The sequence below is a fragment of the Staurois parvus genome, unplaced genomic scaffold, assembly GCF_062004578.1.
Source record: "Staurois parvus isolate SC_StPar_1 unplaced genomic scaffold, SC_StPar_1.0 ptg001585l, whole genome shotgun sequence".
Classification (NCBI taxonomy): Eukaryota; Metazoa; Chordata; class Amphibia; order Anura; family Ranidae; genus Staurois; species Staurois parvus.
Window position 1 is genome coordinate 278,431 of NW_028319381.1, and position 22,833 is coordinate 301,263.

Below are 22,833 nucleotides of genomic sequence, written 5' to 3' on the forward strand. Positions count from 1 at the left end.
CAGTGATAGGGGTGGGGTTTCCTGTTACAGTGATGGGGGGTGGGGTTTCCTGTTACAGTGATGGGGGGTGGGGTTTCCTGTTACAGTGATGGGGGTGGGGTTTCCTGTTACAGTGATGGGGGGTGGGGTTTCCTGTTACAGTGATGGGGGTGGGGTTTCCTGTTACAGTGATGGGGGGTGGGGTTCCTCGTTACAGTGATGGGGGTGGGGTTTCCTGTTACAGTGATGGGGGGTGGGGTTCCCCATTACAGTGATGGGGGGTGGGGTTCCCCATTACAGCAATTCTAAACATCTCCACACTTACCTGCTGGGTGATGGTTTTGCACAGAGCAGCCTGGATCCTCCTCCTCTCCAGTCCCCCACCAGCACTCCTTGCCCCTCCCTCCTCTCAGGTGCCCCCACAGCAAGCAGGTTGTTATGGGGGCATCCGCTGCTCCATGTGTCCATTCATACACAGAGCCATGGAATGGCCCCACCTCCTCTCTCTTCTCTTTGGCTCACTAGCTGTGATTGATGGCAGTGGGTGCCAATGGCTCCTGCTTCTGTCTGAGCCAATGAGGAGAGGGGCCCATCACTGGATGGAGAGGGGGCTTAGGTGAGTATTGGAGGAGAGTGGGGGGAAGCTGCACAGAGAAGGTTCTTCACCTTCATGTATAGAGAGCCTGAACATACAACCCTTCATATCCATACCAGACATGTGTGGGGTTCCCCCTTATATCCATACCAGACATGTGTGGGGTTCCCCCTTATATCCATACCAGACACATGTGGGGTTCCCCCTAATATCCATACCAGACACGTGTGGGGTTCCCTTTTATTATCCATACCAAACACATGTGAGGTTCCCCCTTATATCCATACCAGACATGTGTGGGGTTCCCCCTTATATCCATACCAGACACATGTGGGGTTCCCCCTAATATCCATACCAGACACATGTGGGGTTCCCCCTAATATCCATACCAGACACATGTGGGCTTCCCCCTTATTATCCATACCAGACACATGTGGGGTTCCCCCTTATTATCCATACCAGACACGTGTGGGCTTCCCCCTTAATATCCATACCAGACACGTGTGGGGTTCCCCCTTAATATCCATACCAGACACGTGAGGGGTTCCCCTTTAATATCCATACCAGACATGTATGGGGTTCCCCTTTAATATCCATACCAGACATGTATGGGGTTCTCCTTTATTATCCATACCAGACACGTGTGGGGTTCCCCTTTAATACTCATACCAGACACATGTGGGCTTCCCCCTTAATATCAATACCAGACACGTGTGGGGTTCTCCTTTATTATCCATACCAGACACGTGTGGGGTTCTCCTTTATTATCCATACCAGACACGTGTGGGGTTCCCCTTTAATATTCATACCAGACACATGTGGGCTTCCCCCTTAATATCCATACCAGACACGTGTGGGGTTCCCCCTAATATCCATACCAGACACGTGTGGGGTTCCCCCTAATATCCATACCAGACACGTGTGGGGTCCCCCTTAGTATCCATACCAGACACATGTGGGGTTCCCCCTAATATCCATACCAGACACGTGTGGGGTTCCCCCTAATATCCATACCAGACACGTGTGGGGTTCCCCTTAATATCCATACCAGACACATGTGGGGTTCCCCTTAATATCCATACCAGACACATGTGGGGTTCCCCTTAATATCCATACCAGACACATGTGGGGTTCCCCTTAATATCCATACCAGACACGTGTGGGGTTCCCCTTAATATCCATACCAGACACATGTGGGGTTCCCCTTAATATCCATACCAGACACATGTGGGGTTCCCCCTTCATATCCATACCAGACACGTGTGGGGTTCCCCCTAATATCCATACCAGACATGTGGGGTTCCCCCTTAATATCCATACCAGACACATGTGGGGTTCCCCCTTAATATCCATACCAGACATGTGGGGTTCCCCCTTAATATCCATACCAGACACATGTGGGGTTCCGTAGTAAGATAAAACCCAGGGAAGGGCTCCACTGGTTTCGGGGCTCCAATGAGGACAAGCAGCGGCTGGACAACAGAGGCAATATTTATTACAGAGTCAAAATGAAAACATTCACTAACAACCAACGTGTGACACCTCCACCACACACAGACAGATAACAGACAACGTGGTCATGGAAGAGGACCGCCCACTCTCCGAGATCCCGCCTCCCCTAACATATATGTGGAAACAACATAGAAATAAGATCAGAGACAATCGGACAAAACGGGACGATTACAGAATGATGGAAATACAGCGACTGAAGGAAACTGACATTGATGAGAAATGGATACATAATATAATCAATAGAACTTGTACCATGTATGATGTCATTGTATCATATCAACCGAATGGAGGAGTCCCCGTATGGGGGAGGAATCCCTCCAACCTGCCTAATTCACCCATCCTGACCATAACCTCCTATGGAGGAGAATTCTGCACCACAACGGACGCTGTATATGGTGTGCAGAGGCCGGGAGTGAATCGCTTCGATACGTTGCTGAAAAACCAATCCGTTGATGATTGACATATCAGTGACACGGATACGATATATATGTTACATGAAGGTGTCAAAGTGACCAACACGTGTCATATGATTGTCCGGGGATTTCCAGATGTTACAACAGATCATGTAAAGGATCATTTTCCAGCTGCCAATTGGAGCACACACTGAGTAATTCACCCAATATTGGGTATATTAACCCCTTCCATACCGGGCACTCCCCCTCCCCCCCCTTCCATACCGGGCACCCCCCCCCCTTCCATACCGGGCACTCCCCCCCCCTTCCATACCGGGCACTCCCCCCTCCCCTTCCATACCGGGCACCCCCCCCCCTTCCATACCGGGCACTCCCCCCCCCTTCCATACTGGGCACTCCCCCCCCCTTCCATACCGGGCACTCCCCTCCCCCCCTTCCATACCAGGCACTTTTCCCCCTTCCTGCCCAGGCCAGTTTTCAGGTTTCAGCGCTCTCACACTTTGAATGACAATTGCACGGTCATACAACATTGTACCCAAACTAAAATTTTATCATTTTCTTCACACAACTAGAGCTTTCTTTTGGTGGTATTTAATCACCGCTGGGATTTTTATTTTTTGCTAAATTAACAAAAAAAGACCAAAAATTTTGAAAAAAACACGTTTTTCTTTGTTTCTGTTATAAAAATTTGCAAATCAATAATCGTTCTTCATAAATTTAGGCCGAGATGTATTCTGCTACATGTCTTTGGGGGAAATAACCCAAATTAGGATGTATTATTTATCTGTAGGAAAGTTATAGAGTTCACAAACTATGGGATAGATCTGAATATTGATCAATCCTGAAGTACTGACAGCCAATCTAATTTCTTGAGGTTCAAGAATGTCAGAATAGTACAGATATCCCCCAAATGTCAGGACAGTACAGATATCCCCCAAATGTCAGGACAGTACAGATATCCCCCAAATGTCAGAATAGTACAGATATCCCCCAAATGTCAGGACGGTACAGATCTCCCCCAAATGTCAGGACGGTACAGATATCCCCCCCAAATGTCAGAATAGTACAGATATCCCCCAAATGTCAGAACAGTACAGATATCCCCCAAATGTCAGGACGGTACAGATATCCCCCAAATGTCAGGACAGTACAGATATCCCCCAAATGTCAGGACGGTACAGATAGCCCCCAAATGTCAGGACGGTACAGATAGCCCCCAAATGTCAGGACGGTACAGATATCCCCCAAATGTCAGGACGGTACAGATATCCCCCAAATGTCAGGACGGTACAAATATCCCCCAAATGTCAGGACGGTACAGATATCCCCCAAATGTCAGGACAGGACAGATATCCCCCAAATGTCAGGACGGTACAAATATCCCCCTAATGTCAGGACAGGACAGATATCCCCCAAATGTCAGGACGGTACAAATATCCCCCTAATGTCAGGACGGTACAGATATCCCCCAAATGTCAGGACAGGACAGATATCCCCCAAATGTCAGGACAGTACAGATATCCCCCAAATGTCAGGACAGGACAGATATCCCCCAAATGTCAGGACAGTACAAATATCCCCCTAATGTCAGGACAGGACAGATATCCCCCAAATGTCAGGACAGGACAGATATCCCCCAAATGTCAGGACAGTACAAATATCCCCCTAATGTCAGGACAGTACAGATATCCCCCAAATGTCAGGACGGTACAGATATCCCCCAAATGTCAGGACGGTACAGATATCCCCCAAATGACCCCTTTTTGCAGAGTAGACAGTCCGACGTACTTCATAAGAGGAATGGCGAGTTTTTTGAAGTTGTATTTTTTTTGTCATAATTTTTCGGAAAATGAAAAAATTTAAAAGATTATTTTCACAATTTTTTTTACATCCTGTCACCAGTGCAGTACAGCGTCATCATATAACTGGCATGGCGGTGATCAGGGACACTGACTGGTGACAGGATGAAAAAAAAATACATAACTTTTTTTTAATTTTTTTAATTTTTATTTTTTTATTACTTTTTTCTTTTTTTTAAGATTTTTTTTCATATCTCACTATGACCAAAGTAGTACAATGTAACCATAGTAACATTGTACTACTTTGGGGAAGTGATCAGTATTTTTATTTTACACAATTTGCTTGTAGCAAAGAATTACTTTATATAAACAAGCATTTACCTCAATGACATCGATTCATTCAGGGTTTTTTTTGTGCTTAGCTGTGATTTGGCCACAGCTAATCACATGACATGTGCATGTGACCTGCTGTGACCATTCACAGCTAGGCAGTAGTATACAATGGATGGCATGAATGAAGCCATCCATTGTATACAACTGTCATGTGACCTGCTGTGATTGGTCACAGCAGGTCACATGGTGCCGGCAACGGGGGCCGGTACTCAGATCTGTCATCGGACGTGTCCGAGGTACATGGCCGGTGACAGATTGCGCCGCTGTGTGGCTCTGCAGGCGTGCAAACTGCACATGTGCGGGAGGACGCCATATAGTGTCCACCCGGAACGCTAAGGGGTTTTGCCGGCCACCATTCGGCCATTGGCCGGGCGGCTGATGGTTAATAGCACCAAATCTGGGCATTCATCTGTGTGAAAACGTCAGTATAGATGTCACAGATCATTATTCCTGTCCCAGCAGCTGTTGTGGGGTGACCCTGTCATTGGTGGATACCATCAATAGAAGAATGTATAGGAGGCAGATAATAGGACGGTTGTAGAGATCCTCGGCTCAATGTTCCCCAGCACACAGTTACTGGATATTCGATACTTGAAAAATGACAGTTTATTTTACAGGGGCAATAAAATGCAGATCATTTTTGACAGTGAAAAAAAAAATCACATTTAAAAAAAGAGGGGGGGGGGGGTTATCAGTTGAAAAATGACAGTATTTTTGTCAGTTGAAAAATGACAGTATCATTTTTTGCCACTGTAAAAAAAACTGTCATTTTTCAAATGAAAAAAATAAGTGCCATATTCAACAGACAAAAAAATGGCATTTTTCAACTGTGAAAACCCCTTCATTTTTCAAATGTCAATTTTTTGCCACTGTCATAAATCAACTGTATTTTTTTTGCCACTGTCATAAATCAACTGTATTTATTGCCACTGTCAAAAAAACTGTCATTTTTAAACTTTATAAAAATAACTGTCATTTTTAAACTGCCAATAAAACCTGTCATCTTTTAATTGTCATAAAAACCATCATTTATCAACTGTTATTTGTTGCAACTGTCAAAAATAAACTGTAATTTTTTTTACCGCTGTGATTTGTGATTTTTTTCAACTGTTAAAAATAACTTTCATTTCTCAATTGAAAAAATAATCTCATTTTTCAAACTTTCATTTTTTCCATTGTCAAAAATTAACTTTTTTATGTCATTTTCAAAAAAACATGTTATGTTTCTGCTGTCAAAAATAACTCATTTTTCAACTGTCACAGATAACTGTCATTTTTCAACTGCCAAAATCCCCTTACAATGTCTCTGGGTGGATCTCTCACTTCTGGCTCCTCCCACATATCTTTATACAACCTCCCCCTACCCATACCCCGGCATGGAGGGGCTGAGTGAAGGTGGTGGTGAAGGTGTGGAGGTGTCGGATCGGATCACACAGATCATAGAAGGCGATCCGCCCGGCCTCATAATCCAGATCTATCCTGACTCTGGTACTGGAGACACCGCCGGGGAATGGGGTATTATTACTGTCATGTTTCACTGAGTACTGATTACCCTCCAACCACCCTGACCTCTCCAACCCCCAGGACTTCTTATTATATCCAATCACTGACTGATCTCCTCTCCTGTCTATATTGGGGTAACACATCCCAACTATCCAGGACTGTGACCTCCCGACATCCACTTCCCAGTAATGTCTCCCGGAGGAGAAGCTCTGACTGCTCATCACCTGAGGATAACCCTGGAACCTCTCTGATGTTTCTTGCCGATTCTGATGTGATGATGAGAAGGATGCAGTTTTCCCGTCATCTGATATATGTAGACGATTACCAGCTGTCCTCACATCCAGTAATATGTCTGTAACCCCCGACACCCCCCATCTTTGCTGTACAGCCCCAATATTTGGTCCTCCAGTGGGGGAGTGTTGGGGGTTTGGCCTGGATGATGGACCATTGATGGGACCTTTGCCCTTTGTAGAAGAATGTGGAGAGACATGTGTGCCTGTACATTTCTGTACATTGACCCCAGACATGATATCAGATAAACCCGTGTGTAATGTGTGTGAGATCCCCCCCACATCCCCATCCCCTCCATCATGGAGGAGGTTCTCATGTCTCTCTCTGTCCTCATCATCTCCATCCTTAGTATCACACAAGTCACTTGTGTCTGATTTCTGTAGGACAGTCAGTAGATCCGTCATGTTACACAGCTTCTCAATGTCCCTCATCTTCCTGGACAGCTCCTCCTTCTTTATTTCCAGATCCCGAATATAATCCAACATGGGACAGGAGACCCGCTCTGCCCACCCGGAGATGTCCCTCAGGACTCTCTTCTCCAGGTCTTCCAGACGTCTCCTGAGGTCTCTGAACAGGGCAGTGACTCTCTTGGTTTCATCATCTGCTTTTCCTTGTACTTTCCTCCTGCATTCCTGCAGACTCTGGACTCTTTTCTCCATCTCCTCTCTCTCTGTCATCAGTTTCTGCAGAACATTCCTCAGTTTCTTCTTCTTCATCTCAGAGGCTTCCTCCAGAGTCTCCACCTGGTGTCCCCGATGTTCTCCGGCCAAACTGCAGGACACACAGATACAGGTGGAGTCCTCAGTGCAGTAATACTTTAGTAGTTCCTTATGGATGGAGCATTTCCTGGTCTTCAGGGAAGTGGTGGGGTCACATAGGACGTGTTCTGGTGACTTGCTGTGGACTCTCAGGTGGTTGTCACACAGAGAAGCTTCACACAGCAGACAGGATTTCACAGCCGGTACAGGAGTGTGAATACAGTGAGTACAGAAGACCCCGGACTCCTCCTGCTCTGGATGGGTAGACTGGAAGTTCTCCACTATGTTACGTAGCTTCAGATTCTTCTGAAGGACAGGACGCTCCTGGAACTCTTCTCTGCATTCAGGACAGGAATAACATCCAGACCCCTCCTGTGTATCCAACACACGGCCAATACAGTCCCGGCAGAAGTTGTGTCCACATCTCAGGGTTACAGGATCTGTATAAATGTCCAGACAGACGGAACATTCCAGCTCCTTCCTCAGATCAGAAGACGCCATCGTTGAGAGCAGAAGACAGAATGACGGGGAAAGTCTCTGACACTCCGTATCCAATGTGACCCGTTCTGTACACTCCTACACGGGGCGAGGTGTACATTCCTACACAGGGAGAGGCTGGGACTGAGACACGTAGCTAGAAGAATTCTTCTACAGAAGGACACAGACATGTAATAAGTAGTGACGGGTCCAACACCCCCCTGTTCGGTTCGCGGTCCAACATTCCAACTTGACGAAAGTTCAACCGCAAACTTCGAACTCAGTGCAAGTCTATGGGACTGGAACTTGTAAATGGAAAAGTGTCCATTCTGAAGGCTTTTATGCCAGTTATTGGCCCCAGACGTGGTATGGGGACTCGGGGACGGCCCTGAGGGACAGGAATCACTGGGGGAAAAAAAAGTACCATTTTTAAAGGGGCCATCATTTTTCATTGCTTAAAGTAAAAAAACAAAAAAATGAAAAATGTAATTATCATTCCTGGGGGGTCCCCATAAACTCCCTGCAAAGTTGCACATCTGTACAATGTATAGGACCTGCTGCACCACGACTGACATTTATATTAAAAAAACTGTGTGGGGTCCCCCTAATCCATAAAAGACCCTTTAGGTCTGTTGGGAAGGTTTGGAGGGACCCCACAGTGATTTTTTTTTTTAAAGTACGTGGAGTTCCCCCTAAAAGCCAAACCGGGCCCTTTAGGCCTTATAGGCCTTCTAAGAAGAACCCCACCACTCACAAATAGGTGGAAAAAGTGTGGGGTCCCTCCTAACTTCCTACCAGGCCCTTGATTGGAGCACAGGCCTGGCAGGCCTAAAAGGGGGGATGAACGAGTGGCCCTCCCCTCCCTGGGGCTTACCAGGCCACATGCCTTCAGCATGGAGACAAGGGCCTCTTCCCTAAAACCCTGGTTGTGGGGGTCTGCAGGCAGGGGGCTCATTAGCATCAGGGTACCCCTTTATATAAAAGGGGGCACCCTGATGCTGCCCCCCTTGTGAATGAGTAAGGGGTACAAAATAAATAAAATTGGGCCTTGAGTGTTGGTGGTGCCTGAACACTGTAACCCCTCACACTTACTCTTGCTGGGCGCAGGCAGGGGCCCCACAGTTAAAAATTGGTAACAATTACGGAAAAATGGTAAACAAACATTGAAATGACATGCACCTGTGAAACGGGTGCTCAAAAATTGAGCCTTGGGTGTTGGTGGGGCCCTAAACCAAACAAATAGTTGGAAGCGACCATAATCAGGACTGAGGAATAGGATAGGTAGCATAGGCAGTCTTCAAGGGATCCCAGATCCCTAACAAATGGAATCAGTTACATCAGCATCAGGGACAAGATAGTTGCTGTTGATCCAGGACTGATTCATGTTGATAAATGTCAGCTGGTCAGCGGAGTCTGTGGACAGACGCACTCTTTTATCCGCCACAAAACCTCCAGCAGCACTGAATGTCCGTTCGGAAAGCACGCCGGGTGCAGGACAGGTCAGTAGCTGGATGGCATATTGAGCGAGTTCTGGCCAGTGATCCATCCTCAAGACCCAGTAACCCAGTGGATGTTCAGCTGGAAAGGTCTCCAAGTCTGCTCTTGCCCCTAGATAATCCTGCACCATATGATGCAGACCCTGCCGATGGGTGCTTAAACCTAATATCCCTGGGCACTGAGGACTAAAGAACTGTTTGAAGGCATCGGTCAGCCGGCCACCTTCTCCACCGCTCTTCCTTTGACAGAATGAAGCCTCAGAAACACGTTGTCCAGGAAATGGTGACCTCCCATTGTCTGGAAAGGTTCTACACAAAAGACTGGATGAACTCTGCAACTTCACCCTTGTAACGTGGATCAAGAAGGGTTGACAACCAGTATTGATCCCTCTCCTTGATACCACGAATCCTCGGGCCCTTACGCAGGATTTGCAGAATCAGGGAGCCCATGCAGCGTAAGTTTGAGGAGGCAGGAGATTCTGAGTCCTCTGGGTCACTGAGGATGACATTGTCAGGAACTACCTCCTCCCAGCCATGTACTACTCCTGGCTGGGGTTTCTGGGAACTAAAAACCACCCCATGAAGACTGCTGTATGTGATCCTCTACTTCTATGCTGCTGCAATCCTCCTCCTTCTCTTCCTCCTCCTGCTCTGTGTTTTGCGGCCCTTCAGGAATGGTTTCTGCATAAAGGGGGCCTTGAGAGGATAGGAAATCCTCCTCTTCCTTCTGCTGTTCTGCCTCAAGTGCCCTGTCCATGATTCCATGCAGCGTGTGCTCCAGCAGGAAGACTAGAGGGATAATGTCACTGATGCATGCATTGTCACGGGTCACCATCCCTGTGGCCCCTCAAATGGTGACAGGACAGTGCATGTGTCAGGAATCCGGGTATGACCAGAAGTGTGTGGACTGACACAGGGAAACGCAGGCTTCAGGTATAGTATAACAATACAGTTTATTAAAGACTAACAATACATAAACGCAGTGCAAAACATAACACAGTGCAACAAACCAAACCTCCAACAAACAACCATACATACAACACTAAACATAGTCGGGCAAGCCGGGTTGGTAGCAAACGGGCAAACAAGGTACCAGGAGCAGGCGGGAGAGTGGTCAGGACTAGCCAAGGTCAGTACAGGCAGAGTTCAGGCAGAATCAGGATAGAAGCAAGCAGGATCAGGATACCGGGACTAAGCGAACAGTACAACAAGGCACTGACTGCAGGTCTGGCCATTCCTTAAATACACCTCCTGCAATCAGCCTCAGGTGACGGCTGATTGCAGGAGTGAGCCTCTGGTTGCTGAGAGAACCCGCTGGCCAGCCCTGGTACTGCAGCCCACAAGGCAGGTGAATCCCACCACCATTGGCGAGTCCATTCCTGACAGTATGCATCCTTTTCAGCAGCCACTGGTGTGGTGAAAAGAAGCCAAGTTCCCCTGAGCCTGTCCTTGTGCCATATTCACACAGGTACTCATTGTTGGCCCTCTGCTGTGTGTGCAGCCGCTGCAGCATTGCCAATGTTGGGTTCCACCTTGTGGACATGTCACAAATGAGGTGGTTGGTGGACAGGTTGAATTCCCATTGAATGTCAGCCAGACGAACACTGGCCGTGTATGACCACCGGAAATGGCCACAGACTTTTCTGGCCTGCCTCAGAAGATCTGGAAAGCCTGGGTACCTGTTCAAGAAACACTGCACCACCAAATTCAGGGCGTGTGCCATGCATGGAACATGTGCCAAGTGTCCCTGTTGGAGGGCAGAGAGAAGGGTGGTGCCATAGTCACATACAACCAATCATGGATCAATCTGCCGTGGTGTCAACCATCTCTGAGCCGGCCCCTGCAGAGCTGACAGAATCTCTGGCCCGGTGTGGCTCCTGTCCCCTAGACAGACCGGCTGAAGCACCACGTGGCATCTCTTAGCCTGACTGCTTGTGTAGCCCCTTGAATGCTTACGGAGCACTGCTGGTTCAGAGGACAATTCAGAAGAAGAGGCCATAGAGGCAGAGGAAGAGGAGGGGGTGGGGCAGACAGATGTGGCAGAATCACCACTAGATTTTTGTAGGCATGGTGGTGGAACAAGCTCCAGCACTGAACCCTGTCCTGCATCCTTCCCAGCTGCTAGCAGAATCACCCAGTGTGCCGTGAAGGATATGTAACGTCCCTGACCACGCCTGCTGGACCACGTGTCAGTAATGTGGACCTTGCTGCTGACCGCCCTGTCCAACGAGGCCAATACATTGCCTTCCACATGATGGTACAGAGGTGGAATGGACTTACGTGATAAGAATTGTCTTTTCAGAACCTGCCACTGTGGTACAGAACATTCTGAAAATTTACGGAAGGGGGCGGAGTCACCAGATGGAAAGGCAGAAGTTGTAATGCAGCAATTTGGCCAGGCTAGCATTTAGATGCTGAGAATGTGGATGGGTGGGACATGTGGATGGGTGGGACATGTGGATGGGCGGGGCATGTGGATGGGTGGGACATGTGGATGGGCGGGGCATGTGGATGGGTGGGAGATGTGGATGGGCGCGACATGTGGACGGGCGGGACATGTGGATGGGTGGGACATGTGGACGGACGGGACATGTGGATGGGTGGGACATGTGGATGGCTGGGACATGTGGATGGGTGGGACCTATGGATGGGTGGGGCATGTGGATGGGCGGGACATGTGGATGGGTGGGGCAGAATTTTTTCTCACGGTTCAGCAAATGGGGTAGTGAAATGTTCCTGCTGAAATGATCAGGTGGTGTACTGCTATCGGATGGGGTGCAGGACCTGTGGCACCCATTGCTGTACCATCACTCCTCTCAGTGGAGGCTGTTGAGAAGACCGGATGTATTACAGAGGAGGTAGAGATCACAGATGAGGACTGAAAGGATCTAGATAACTTCCATTTTGTTGATGTTCGTCATTTTAAGTATTAAGTTAGCTTTTTGCAGATATATTAGACGTTTAATGAAACTGTTTTAGTTGTTGAAGGATGTATCAACAGAAGCTAACATGACCCTGACAATGTCTTTGTCTGGTTGTTTCTCAGAAAGTTAGCCAAAACAATTTGTACCAAGAAATGTATATGTCATGTTTCATGTAGTCAGCTCATGATGGAAATTTACAAGTTACAGGTTTGAAACTCGCTCCCCCCTCCCCCCCTCCCTTATTATTTCTGTATCCTATATAATCTCAGTAATGTCTAATAAACTTGGAACATCTCTGAACATAAGCTGCCGTTATTTCCGTGTTCAAGGGGTGTTCCCAGAATTCTGCTGATAAACCAGGAATCTCTCCACAGACCGGGGGTCTCTGAGGGGATAAAGAAATCATCCTTTCAGCTGGGGGCTCGTCCGGGATGACCACCCACCTCACTTGGTAAGTAAACCTTTTGTCTTTTTATGACTAAAAGCTCTTTCTTGCCCTGTGTTGAGGGAAGGTCTGGAATCATTCTGTATTGTCTATATAAACCCGTGATAACCTGTAGCTGCTTTTGGTAAGCAGACTTAACTCTTTGGTAGAGTTACAAAATAGTGCACTATAAAAAAAGAGTGTTTTTTGGTAAACACAGTTCTCTGGTAGAACATAAAATAAATTGTTCTTTGGTAGAACACACTGTCCTGTAGAACAGTGAAAAGATAACTTTTGGGAAGTTATCAAAAGGTTAATAAGTCTGTGGAGCAGATTCTGGTTTATCTGTCTTTTGCTTTTTCTTTCTGTTGCGTAGAAGTAGAAGATAATTTGTTGTGTGGAACAAAATAAGATTTGAAGGTAAAATTGTCTTATCCACTGTCTAAATATGGGTCAAGGAGGTAGTTACTCACCAGGTCCCCCAGAAAAGGGAGAAAATTGTAAGGATTATGTTGTCAGAGTTTGTGGAATGGATTATTTAGTAAATCGCTGGGTGGATTGTATGGCAGGCTGGACAGAAGCCATGGGAAGTACAGACCCATTCCAGAGAGAGGGAGAGATTTTATGGGAATTTTAGGGATTTCTCTGAGAGTAACATCAGAAGGAGGTATTGTTGCCAGATCCTCCAAAGTACCCATTATACCCGCCTATTTCAATGATGAGAGTCATCCCTCACACATTACACCCCCTCCTGATACACATCCGGTTTGGGCCACAAATTCTATGGATGTAGGATTAATTTCATGTACACCATACACAGTCACACTCAAGGAAGGGGCATTGCCCTACAAACAGAGGCAATACAAACCAACGCCAGAGAAGGAGGAAGGGATTGCTCCTCTAGTGGAAAGATTTTTAGAGACGGGTATTTTAGAAGAAACGGTTTCTCCTTACAACACACCTATCAATCCTGTTAAGAAGCCGGATGGCTCTTACAGGTTTGTACAAGATCTGAGGGCCATAAATAATTTGGTGGTTCCATTAGCCCCAATAGTGCCTGATGTGCCATCACTCCTCACCTCCATTCCGTCCAATGCAGAATATTTTACAGTGATTGATTTAACAAATGCATTTTTTTCAGTTCCTGTGGACCACCAGACGAGGGCGCTATTTGTATTTATATTCTGAAAATTGCCACATGACCTGGTGTAGAATGCCCCGGGTTTTGTAGATTCGCCTGCAGTCTACTCACTTGCCCTCCAGACCACACTGAGGTCCTGGACCCCTCCCAATGGTTCGGTCCTCATTATATATGTGGGACCTATTGATTTGTAGTCCAAGTCAGGAGGCCAGTCAGGAGGATAGTTGGTCTCTGTTAGAATGGTTGTCAGGGAATGGTCACAAAGCATCTAAAAAGAAATTGCAATGGTGCCAAAAACAGGTTGAATCCCTTGGTGTTACTCTAAGTCATGGTGAGAGGAATGTCAGTCGCAGAAGAGCTGCGGCTCTCGTGGGTCTGCCCCGCCCACAAACAAAAAAGGACATGCTATCTTTTCTTGGTATGATTGGTTACTGCCGCCAATGGATACCTGATTGTTCATTCTATGATCACACTCTGAGGTCGGCCACACTTTCAGAATCACCTGACATTCTCACATGGTCAAATGAAATGGTTGATGCCTTTGTGTACCTGAAGAATGCTATGGCAACGGCCCCTGGTCTTGGACTACCTGACTGTAAGAAAATGTTTCATCTGTATGCGGGGGACAATTGTACAACCATGGGGGGGTCCTGGCTCAGGAACATGGAGGCAAGCTCCGCCCTGTAGCTTTTTTTTCCAAAGTAGTGCCAACTCAGGTTCAGGGCATGCCTGCTTGTCTGAGAGCTGTTGCATCCTGCGTAATGGTGGTGGGGATGGCTATTTCTTTCACATTGGGACATGAAACTACCCTACACACCACACATCAAGTGTCCTTACTACTGAAAAACATACACACTCAACACGTCAGCACAAAGGTTGAGCGGATATGAAGTGATTCTTCTATCTGATCCCAACTTGATGATTAAATATTCTTCAGCAAATTCAGGCCCTGCTCCAATTTTGAATGCCCTATTGGGGCTAAAGGGGGAACAGGATGAAGTGGCACCAGAACACAATTGTATAACCCACATACAGCAAGACACTTCCCCTAGGTGCGACATGTCAGCTGTGGCTCTTGATGGGGCCCCAGATGTGTTTGTAGATGGCTCATGTTCTAGGCCAAATGATAATACTTACCATGCAGGAGATGCCATTGTGCAACTTCCTGACAAAATACTCGAGGCAAAGCCAATCCCATATCAGTCAGCCCAAGCAGCCCAACTGATTGCCCTGACAAGAGCATGTCAATTATTTGCAGGACAGGATGTCACCATTTACACAGACTCCAAGTACCCCCATGGTGCTGTACACGATGTTGGGGTCATTTGGGAGAGAGGAGGATTCATTGCTGCTGATGGCAAAACCATATCTCACTCTTCCTTGATATCTGATCTACTCAAAGCCATACAGTTACCGAAAACATCAGCCATTCTTCATTGCAGGGCACATACAAATCACAGAGATCATATTGCCAAAGGAAATGCATTAGCAGATAAGGTAGCAAAGGAAGCCGCATTACAACAGGTGGCCAGTGAGCCGATGTCTATGTCCACTTCAGGCGTCACAACCACCCCACATGACCAGATGTATGCAGATCTACAAACATTTGCTACAGAAGTCCATCTAGCAGACTGGGATGGTTCTGGAGCACAACTAGGTCCAGCTTCTGGTCTAGTGTGCTTAGAGGGGAAACCCTGCATTCCCATGTCAAGTGCCCCATTGTTCATTGCACAGTACCACGGTCTAGGACAGGGGTGGGCAAACTACGGCCCGGCGGACCTTTTAATCCGGCCCGCGGAGCGTGATACAAAAAAAAAACAGCCAGGGCTGCGCGCTCAAATGCAATGATTGGCCAGTCTCGCTGCCACTCACATCCTGATAGCCAGTGATTGGCTGTCAGGATGTGTGTAGGCGGGGCAGCGTGACGAACGTGAGGGGAGCTAGGCTCCTCTCACAGTCCGCCCTGAAGACCGGAACGGCGCGGGAACACGGCGAGAAGAACGCGCGGAGCAAAGGTAAGTAAATTGACACAGGGGGGACTTGGCTTACTACTTGCTACTTACTTACTACTACTATATGGGGGTGAATTACTATATGGGGGATGAATTACTATATGGGGGATGAATTACTATGGGGGATGAATTACTATATGGGGGATGAATTACTATAGGGGGGATGAATTACTATATGGGGGATGAATTACTATATGGGGGATGAATTACTATATGGGGGATGAATTACTATAGGGGGATGAATTACTATGGGGGATGAATTACTATGGGGGATGAATTACTATGGGGGATGAATTACTATATGGGGGATGAGTTACTATATGGGGGATGAATTACTATAGGGGGGATGAATTACTATGGGGGATGAATTACTATATGGGGGATGAATTACTATATGCGGGATGAATTACTATAGGGGGGATGAATTACTATATGGGGGATGTATTACTATGGGGGATGAATTACTATGGGGGATGAATTACTATATGGGGGATGAATTACTATATGAGGGATGAATTACTATAGGGGGATGAATTACTATATGGGGATGAATTACTATAGGGGGGATGAATTACTATAGGGGGGATGAATTACTATAGGGGGGATGAATTACTATATGGGGGATGAATTACTATGGGGGATGAATTACTATATGGGGATGAATTACTATAGGGGGGATGAATTACTATATGGGGGATGTATTACTATGGGGGATGAATTACTATGGGGGATGAATTACTATATGGGGGATGAATTACTATATGAGGGATGAATTACTATATGGGGGATGAATTACTATATGGGGGATGAATTACTATAGGGGGGATGAATTACTATAGGGGGGATGAATTACTATAGGGGGGATGAATTACTATATGGGGGATGAATTACTATATGCGGGATGAATTACTATGGGGGATGAATTACTATGGGGGATAAATTACTATGGGGGATGAATTACTATATGGGGGATGAATTACTATGGGGGATGAATTACTATGGGGGATGAATTACTGTATGGGGGATGAATTACTATATGGGGGATGAATTACTATATGGGGGATGAATTACTATATGCGGGATGAATTACTATACGGGGGATGAATTACTGTATGGGGGATGAATTACTATGGGGGATGAATTACTATATGGGGGATGAATTACTATGGGGGGTGAATTACTATATGGGGGATGAATTACTATATGGGGGATGAATTACTATGGGGGATGAATTACTATGGGGGATGAATTACTATATGGGGGATGAATTACTATGGGGGATGAATTACTATGGGGGATGAATTACTATATGGGGGATGAATTACTATATGGGGGATGAATTACTATAGGGGGGATGAATTACTATGGGGGATGAATTACTATATGGGGGATGAATTACTATATGGGGGATGAATTACTATGGGGGATGAATTACTATATGGGGGATGAATTACTATGGGGGATGAATTACTATATGGGGGATGAATTACTATATGGGGGATGAATTACTATAGGGGGGATGAATTACTAGGGGGGAAGAATTACTATAGGGGGGATGAATTACTATAGGGGGGATGAATTACTATATGGGGGATGAATTACTATGGGGGATGAATTACTATGGGGGATGAATTACTATATGGGGGATGAATTACTATGGGGGATGAATTACTGTATGGGGGATGAATTACTATATGGGGGATGAATTACTATATGGGGGATGAATTACTATATGCGGGATGAATTACTATAGGGGGGATGAATTACTATGGGGGATGAATTACTATAGGGGGGATGAATTACTATATGGGGGATGAATTACTATGGGGGGTGAAATACTATATGGGGGATGAATTACTATATGGGGGATGAATTACTATAGGGGGGATGAATTACTATGGGGGATGAATTACTATATGGGGGATGAATTACTATATGGGGGATGAATTACTATGGGGAATGAATTACTATATGGGGGATGAATTACTATGGGGGATGAATTACTATATGGGGGATGAATTACTATGGGGGATGAATTACTATGGGGGATGAATTACTATGGGGGATGAATTACTATATGGGGGATGAATTACTATGGGGGATGAATTACTATATGGGGGATGAATTACTATGGGGGATGAATTACTATATGGGGGATGAATTACTATGGGGGATGAATTACTATGGGGGATGAATTACTATATGGGGGATGAATTACTATATGGGGATGAATTACTATATGGGGGATGAATTACTATGGGGGATGAATTACTATATGGGGGATGAATTACTATATGGGGGATGAATTACTATGGGGGATGAATTACTATATGGGGGATGAATTACTATATGGGGGATGAATTACTATGGGGGATGAATTACTATATGGGGGATGAATTACTATGGGTGATGAATTACTATGGGGGATGAATTACTATATGGGGGATGAATTACTATGGGGGATGAATTACTATATGGGGGATGAATTACTATAGGGGATGAATTACTATATGGGGGATGAATTACTATGGGGGATGAATTACTATATGGGGGATGAATTAATATATATGGGGGATGAATTACTATGGGGGATGAATTACTATATGGGGGATGAATTACTATGGGGGATGAATTACTATAGGGGATGAATTACTATATGGGGGATGAATTACTATATGGGGATGAATTACTATATGGGGGATGAATTACTATATGGGGGATGAATTACTATGGGGGATGAATTACTATATGGGGGATGAATTACTATGGGGGATGAATTACTATGGGGGATGAATTACTATATGGGGGATGAATTACTATGGGGGATGAATTACTATATGGGGGATGAATTACTATATGGGGGATGAATTACTATATGAGGGATGTATTACTATTAAGGGGATGAATTACTATATGGGGGATGAATTACTATATGGGGGATTAATTACTATAGGGGGGATGAATTACTATATGGGGGATGAATTACTATATGGGGGATGAATTACTATTTGGGGGATGAATTACTATATGGGGGATGAATTACTATATGGGGGATGAATTACTATTTGGGGGATGAATTACTATATGGGGGATGAATTACTATATGGGGGATGAATTACTATGGGGGATGAATTACTATGGGGGATGAATTACTATATGGGGGATGAATTACTATGGGGGATGAATTACTATATGGGGGATGAATTACTATATGGGGGATGTATTACTATTAGGGGGATGAATTACTATATGGGGGATGAATTACTATGGGGGATGAATTACTATATGGGGGATGAATTACTATGGGGGATGAATTACTATGGGGGATGAATTACTATATGGGGGATGAATTACTATAGGGGGGATGAATTACTATGGGGGATGAATTACTATATGGGGGATGAATTACTATATGGGGGATGAATTACTATGGGGGATGAATTACTATATGGGGGATGAATTACTATGGGGGATGAATTACTATATGGGGGATGAATTACTATATGGGGGATGAATTACTATAGGGGGGATGAATTACTAGGGGGGATGAATTACTATAGGGGGGATGAATTACTATATGGGGGATGAATTACTATGGGGGATGAATTACTTTGGGGGATGAATTACTATATGGGGGATGAATTACTATGGGGGATGAATTACTATATGGGGGATGAATTACTATATGGGGGATGAATTACTATGGGGGATGAATTACTGTATGGGGGATGTATTACTGTATGGGGGATGAATTACTGTATGGGGGATGAATTACTATATGGGGGATGAATTACTATATAGGGGATGAATTACTATATGCGGGATGAATTACTATAGGGGGGATGAATTACTATGGGGGATGAATTACTATAGGGGGGATGAATTACTATATGGGGGATGAATTACTATGGGGGGTGAATTACTATATGGGGGATGAATTACAATATGGGGGATGAATTACTATAGGGGGGATGAATTACTATGGGGGATGAATTACTATATGGGGGATGAATTACTATATGGGGGATGAATTACTATATGGGGGATGAATTACTATGGGGGATGAATTACTATATGGGGGATGAATTACTATATGGGGGATGAATTACTATATGGGGGATGAATTACTATGGGGGATGTATTACTATTAGGGGGATGAATTACTATATGGGGGATGAATTACTATATGGGGGATGAATTACTATAGGGGGGATGAATTACTATATGGGGGATGAATTACTATATGGGGGATGAATTACTATTTGGGGGATGAATTACTATATGGGGGATGAATTACTATATGGGGGATTAATTACTATGGGGGATGAATTACTATGGGGGATGAATTACTATATGGGGGATGAATTACTATATGGGGGATGAATTACTATGGGGGATGAATTACTATATGGGGGATGAATTACTATATGGGGGATGTATTACTATTAGGGGGATGAATTACTATATGGGGGATGTATTACTATTAGGGGGATGAATTACTATATGGGGGATGAATTACTATATGGGGGATGAATTACTATATGGGGGATGAATTACTATATGGGGGATGTATTACTATTAGGGGGATGAATTACTGTATGGGGGATGAATTACTATAAGGGGGATGAATTACTATGGGGATGAATTACTATATGGGGGATGAATTACTATATGAGGGATGAATTACTATATGGGGGATGAATTACTATGGGGGGGATGAATTACTATATGGGGGATGAATTACTATGGGGGAGTAATTACTATGGGGGATGAATTACTATATGGGGGATGAATTACTATGGGGGATGAATTACTATATGGGGGATGAATTACTATATGGGGGATGAATTACTATATGGGGGATGAATTACTATATGAGGGATGAATTACTATGGGGATGAATTACTATATGGGGGATGAATTACTATGGGGGATGAATTACTATATGGGGGATGAATTACTATGGGGGATGAATTACTATGGGGGATGAATTACTATATGGGGGATGAATTACTATATGGGTGATGAATTACTATGGGGGATGAATTACTATATGGGGGATGAATTACTATATGGGGGATGAATTACTATGGGGGATGAATTACTATATGGGGGATGAATTACTATGGGGGATGAATTACTATATGGGGGATGAATTACTATATTGGGGATGAATTACTATGGGGGATGAATTACTATAGGGGGGATGAATTACTATATGGGGGATGAATTACTATGGGGGATGAATTACTATATTGGGGATGAATTACTATGGGGGATGAATTATTAGGGGGGATGAATTACTATAGGGGGGATGAATTACTATAGGGGGGATGAATTACTATGGGTGATGAATTACTATGGGGGATGAATTACTATATGGGGGATGAATTACTATGGGGGATGAATTACTATATGGGGGATGAATTACTATAGGGGATGAATTACTATATGGGGGATGAATTACTATGGGGGATGAATTACTATATGGGGGATGAATTACTATATGGGGGATGAATTACTATGGGGGATGAATTACTATATGGGGGATGAATTACTATGGGGGAAGAATTACTATAGGGGATGAATTACTATATGGGGGATGAATTACTATATGGGGATGAATTACTATATGGGGGATGAATTACTATATGGGGGATGAATTACTATATGGGGGATGAATTACTATGGGGGATGAATTACTATATGGGGGATGAATTACTATGGGGGATGAATTACTATGGGGGATGAATTACTATATGGGGGATGAATTACTATGGGGGATGAATTACTATATGGGGGATGAATTACTATATGGGGGATGAATTACTATATGGGGGATGAATTACTATGGGGGATGTATTACTATTAGGGGGATGAATTACTATATGGGGGATGAATTACTATATGGGGGATGAATTACTATAGGGGGGATGAATTACTATATGGGGGATGAATTACTATATGGGGGATGAATTACTATTTGGGGGATGAATTACTATATGGGGGATGAATTACTATATGGGGGATTAATTACTATGGGGGATGAATTACTATGGGGGATGAATTACTATATGGGGGATGAATTACTATATGGGGGATGAATTACTATGGGGGATGAATTACTATATGGGGGATGAATTACTATATGGGGGATGAATTACTATAGGGGGGATGAATTACTAGGGGGGATGAATTACTATAGGGGGGATGAATTACTATAGGGGGGATGAATTACTATATGGGGGATGAATTACTATGGGGGATGAATTACTATGGGGGATGAATTACTATACGGGGGATGAATTACTATGGGGGATGAATTACTATATGGGGGATGAATTACTATATGGGGGATGAATTACTATGGGGGATGAATTACTGTATGGGGGATGTATTACTGTATGGGGGATGAATTACTGTATGGGGGATGAATTACTATATGGGGGATGAATTACTATATGGGGGATGAATTACTATATGCGGGATGAATTACTATAGGGGGGATGAATTACTATGGGGGATGAATTACTATAGGGGGGATGAATTACTATATGGGGGATGAATTACTATATGGGGGATGAATTACTATAGGGGGGATGAATTACTATGGGGGATGAATTACTATATGGGGGATGAATTACTATATGGGGGATGAATTACTATAGGGGGGATGAATTACTATGGGGGATGAATTACTATGGGGGATGAATTACTATATGGGGGATGAATTACTATGGGGGATGAAATACTATGGGGGATGAATTACTATGGGGGATGAATTACTATATGGGGGATGAATTACTATGGGGGATGAATTTTTATATGGGGGATGAATTACTATGGGGGATGAATTACTATATGGGGGATGAATTACTATATGGGGGATGAATTTCTATGGGGGAGGAATTACTATATGGGGGATGAATTACTATATGGGGGATGAATTACTATGGGGGATGAATTACTATATGGGGGATGAATTACTATGGGTGATGAATTACTATGGGGGATGAATTACTATATGGGGGATGAATTACTATGGGGGATGAATTACTATATGGGGGATGAATTACTATAGGGGATGAATTACTATATGGGGGATGAATTACTATG

The 22,833-nt window shown here is 44.6% G+C and overlaps 1 protein-coding gene across 1 annotated transcript; it reads right to left on the minus strand.

The window, feature by feature from the left end:
- Positions 1 to 3,074: 3,074 nt before the first annotated feature.
- On the minus strand, positions 3,075 to 7,744 carry LOC149435205 (E3 ubiquitin/ISG15 ligase TRIM25-like). Its single transcript, XM_089662903.1, has one exon. It carries the CDS (start codon positions 7,742 to 7,744, stop codon positions 6,011 to 6,013), a length of 1,734 nt encoding a protein of 577 aa, XP_089519029.1. The 3' UTR covers positions 3,075 to 6,010.
- Between the last annotated feature and the right edge of the window lie 15,089 nt (positions 7,745 to 22,833).

What these genes read in the sequence shown, in the direction of transcription:
- LOC149435205 (XM_089662903.1), bottom strand. Translation starts at nt 7,744, where the DNA reads ATGGCGTCTTCTGATCTGAGGAAGGAGCTGGAATGTTCCGTCTGTCTG.